Here is a 3,630-nt window from a genome sequence, read left to right on the forward strand (position 1 = left end):
ATCTCATTAAAGGTAATTTTATCTGGCATGTAGAAAATGGAGCTTCCATAAAATTTGGAAAGACAAATGGGTTCCTTATACATATATCATTCAAAAGCCTATTAATATTCAAGATCCGGTTTCACATAGGGTAAATGAGTTGATAACTCCCGAAGATACATGGGATCACCAAAGACTTGATACTTATTTTGATCCAGATATAAAAGAGAAAATTATATCCATTACTCCAAAAAGACAAGAACAAGACAAAAATCAGATGGCAACACCATCCATCAGGAACCTTCTCGGCGAAAAATGTTTATAGCTTTCTCATAACCAAGATCAAGAGAACAATGGAATAATTTCTTTTCCCTGGAAAAAGATATGGAAAATCCAAGTAATTCCAAGAATCAAATTATTCGTCTGGAAATTAGCTCAAAAGGTCCTTCCAACTAATTCAAGACTTGGAGCGCATAATTCAGACATAAACACAGAGTGTCCAATGTGTAATTCCCAAGAGCAAGAATCAGAACAACACCTATTTCTCCCTTCGCAAGAGTTATTTGGTTTGGTCTTTCTCTAAAAGCGGTGAACATAATTAGTTCGGATCCCATAGAAAATCGAATAAAAGAGTGGATCACGGACATCCAACTGTCAGATATGATCGCAACTATATCCAGGTTCATTTGGAAGCATAGATGTTTGGTAGTTTTGAGAAAATAAATTCAAATCCGAATCACCTCATGGAGCAAATCAAGAAATTCTTGAACCAGAATCCACAGGAAAAGATCCAAAAATCAATGAAGATCGAAAGAAGAAATATGCCCAAAGAAAAATGGTCCGACTTATCTTCGAATTGGATAATTTTTATTGATGTGGCTTTCAAAAAATAAGATTCGACTATGGGATATTCCTTTTTACTTTACTTTGTGGACAACCAAACTTTCATGCATATTGCAGCTAGTACGGAGCGGATTTCCTCAGCTTTTCATGTAAAATCAAAAGCTTTGCTAAAGGCGTCCTCTTGGTCAAGTAAAAATATATTATCAACTGTCTCAATAGTTACGGACTGCAAAACTCTGGCGAAAACGATCAACAAGTTTTGCAAAGATTCTCCTTGGAGCGCGGATAATACCATACATGAAGCGAATTCAATTCTGGAAAAACTTCCGCAAGCCCAGGTAAAGTATACAAACAGGAAATATAACTCTGCGGCGGATTACATTGCAAAAGAAGCTCGCATAAGGCATCTTCGGCACATGTCATCCCACATGTCATTCCTAATCTACCCCTCACTAATTATGTTTAATGGTTAATTATTAGTAGCTAAGTTAATAGATTAGTTTGATAATCATTAGAATAAATCATTATTTTTTAATTTGTTGATGCAAAAACATTAAATCAAGATATTTATGATCATGAAGGTTTAGGTGAAGAACCAACCCAGGAAAGTAAACAAGCTGAATATACAGGTGCTCTAATTAGTCATATATAGGTATTAACGTATTGAAATTTGATTTTTTTCATTGAATCCGTCATTGTTACGCCTGAAAAACTCAGTGCCGGCATGGTAAAAGTATGAATACCATGCCCACAGGGACCAAATCGACATGGTATTCGTACTTTCACCATGCCAATACACAATATCCCCCAATTTTGAAATTGTAAGTGCACTGCCGGCACTGAAAGTTCATTATTTTTTTGTATGTTTTTGTCCTCAAATCGGCATGGTACACTTGGGAATCGACCATGGCGGCACAAACAAGTTTTGGAACAGGCTTTCTGAGCTATGTTGGTCTCGGCATGGTATTCATCCTAACAGCCATGCCGGCACAAGATATCGGCATGGTATTCATCCTAAAAGCTATGCTGGCACAAGATATCAACATGGTCTTCATCACTACCCAAAGTTAAAAAGAAAAAAAAATCGAAGTGAGGAGCCTGCAGAGAAGGAGAAGACAATTTGTAAGGGAATGGGGAATGTTTAGAATTTAAAAGGAAGTGGGAAATTTTTATGTATGATTCAGTTTTTATTTTTTTTAAAGGGTAGTTTCGTATTTCCACGCCAAAAAACACTCTTTAACAAACATTATTGGATGGGGATAATAATCCATATCCCCCAATTAGAAATACTATCCCTAATTATACGTTCTTTAAAATATAGTGTTATTTCTAATGTTTTTGATAAAAATGAGCTCATCAACGTTTTGTACTGCGATGAAATTGAAAAACATAAAACAGGCAATATAAACTTAAGAAACATAACAATAGCATACGCAAAAACACACACAGCAATGACAAGTTTATTAATTCTATAAACAGATTGTAATTACTACCTTTCAAGTAAGAAAAACCAGACACAACACCACCTTGACCTTCTACTTAAAAATTAAGCAAACACCAAAAATAGAAAAGAAGAAGATATACTCTTAAGATCAACACATAATAGGACCATAATTTTATTAATCAAACCTTTCATCATAACAACCCTGCTAAGTTTATCCATTAAAACATACTCTCTCTACAAATTAGCAGAAAATTACCAATTAATCACTTCTCTCGCCAATATCTCTACACAAAGTTCTTCATCAACAACTGCTTTATATTCCAATCTCCACATTTTCTCTGGTATTTGTTCCTATATTATCATCAGCAGTAGATTTTAATCCTTCCTGCATTACAGAAGAAAATAAATTAAAAATAGATAAAAACGAAGAAAAATCTTATAACGGGATTAACTACTTGATAATGTATAAATCAAAGTTAATTATGAATTACCTTAGGGATCTTGCTAACATGTAATTCTTCATCCTCATTTCCTTCAATGACACTCTCCATTGTGAAACCTCCATCACTAACCTTACTAAGATGATGATGATCAGATTTATTTTTTGACGATAAAATGTGGTTCCTTTTATTCAGACGTAAGAAATCCCTCCATCTGATTGGACCTTTAGGTGGTCTACTCATAAGTGAGAAAGTACTGCCGTCATCACCATCTTCATCATCATTAAGAAGTTCATCTCTTAATGTAGTAGTCTTGTTGGTATCTTGCTTGAAAGGTAATATTCTTCCCTTACTGAAGATTTCATCAGCACTACTCTGATTCATATTGAAGTTTGAAATAGAGAATTCAAAATTCGAAGTAACTTTTGGAGAATCTGATGTTGTTCTTTGTTGTTGCTGTTGCTGCTGTTGTTGTTGGGTATCTACGAAATCATTTGAGAATGAAATTCTAGGACTCATTGGTGGTGGAGTCGAAGATAAGTTGCTGCATTGGTTTTGATCTGAATTGAACATTTCTAAGCATGCCATTGGATCTTTGGGTGTGTCTCTTTAGATCTCTATAATATATATAGCTCTCACTCTGACTCTCTCAACGTGGGTTTCTATTGCAAACTTATCTCAGCTCTATGCTTGTATTTATATAAATGGATGGCTGAAAAGATCAGTCAATATACACAGTACAGTGATGATGACTATCCTTCCCTCCTAATAAGGCTAATATTTAAATTAGGTAACCAGTCATGTTATGAAGTCTTTTCAGCTGTATTTTACCAAACAATTAGATCTAGATCTAATCTGCCACTCTCTCAAGATATGGTTTGCCTGTAAAAAAAGATCGAAAGATTAATTAATAAACTAATAACA

The 3,630-nt window shown here is 34.5% G+C and overlaps 1 protein-coding gene across 1 annotated transcript; it reads right to left on the reverse strand.

The window, feature by feature from the left end:
* Positions 1-2,264: 2,264 nt before the first annotated feature.
* On the reverse strand, positions 2,265-3,411 carry LOC113352914. The gene is made up of 2 exons (XM_026596664.1): positions 2,758-3,411; positions 2,265-2,651 (listed from the first exon to the last, which is right to left on the reverse strand). The coding sequence occupies exons 1-2, from the start codon at positions 3,292-3,294 to the stop codon at positions 2,580-2,582; spliced, it is 609 nt and encodes a 202-aa protein (XP_026452449.1). The 5' UTR covers positions 3,295-3,411; the 3' UTR covers positions 2,265-2,579.
* Positions 3,412-3,630: the final 219 nt, after the last annotated feature.

Source organism: Papaver somniferum, chromosome 2 (genome assembly GCF_003573695.1).
Source record: "Papaver somniferum cultivar HN1 chromosome 2, ASM357369v1, whole genome shotgun sequence".
NCBI classification, from domain to species: Eukaryota; Viridiplantae; Streptophyta; class Magnoliopsida; order Ranunculales; family Papaveraceae; genus Papaver; species Papaver somniferum.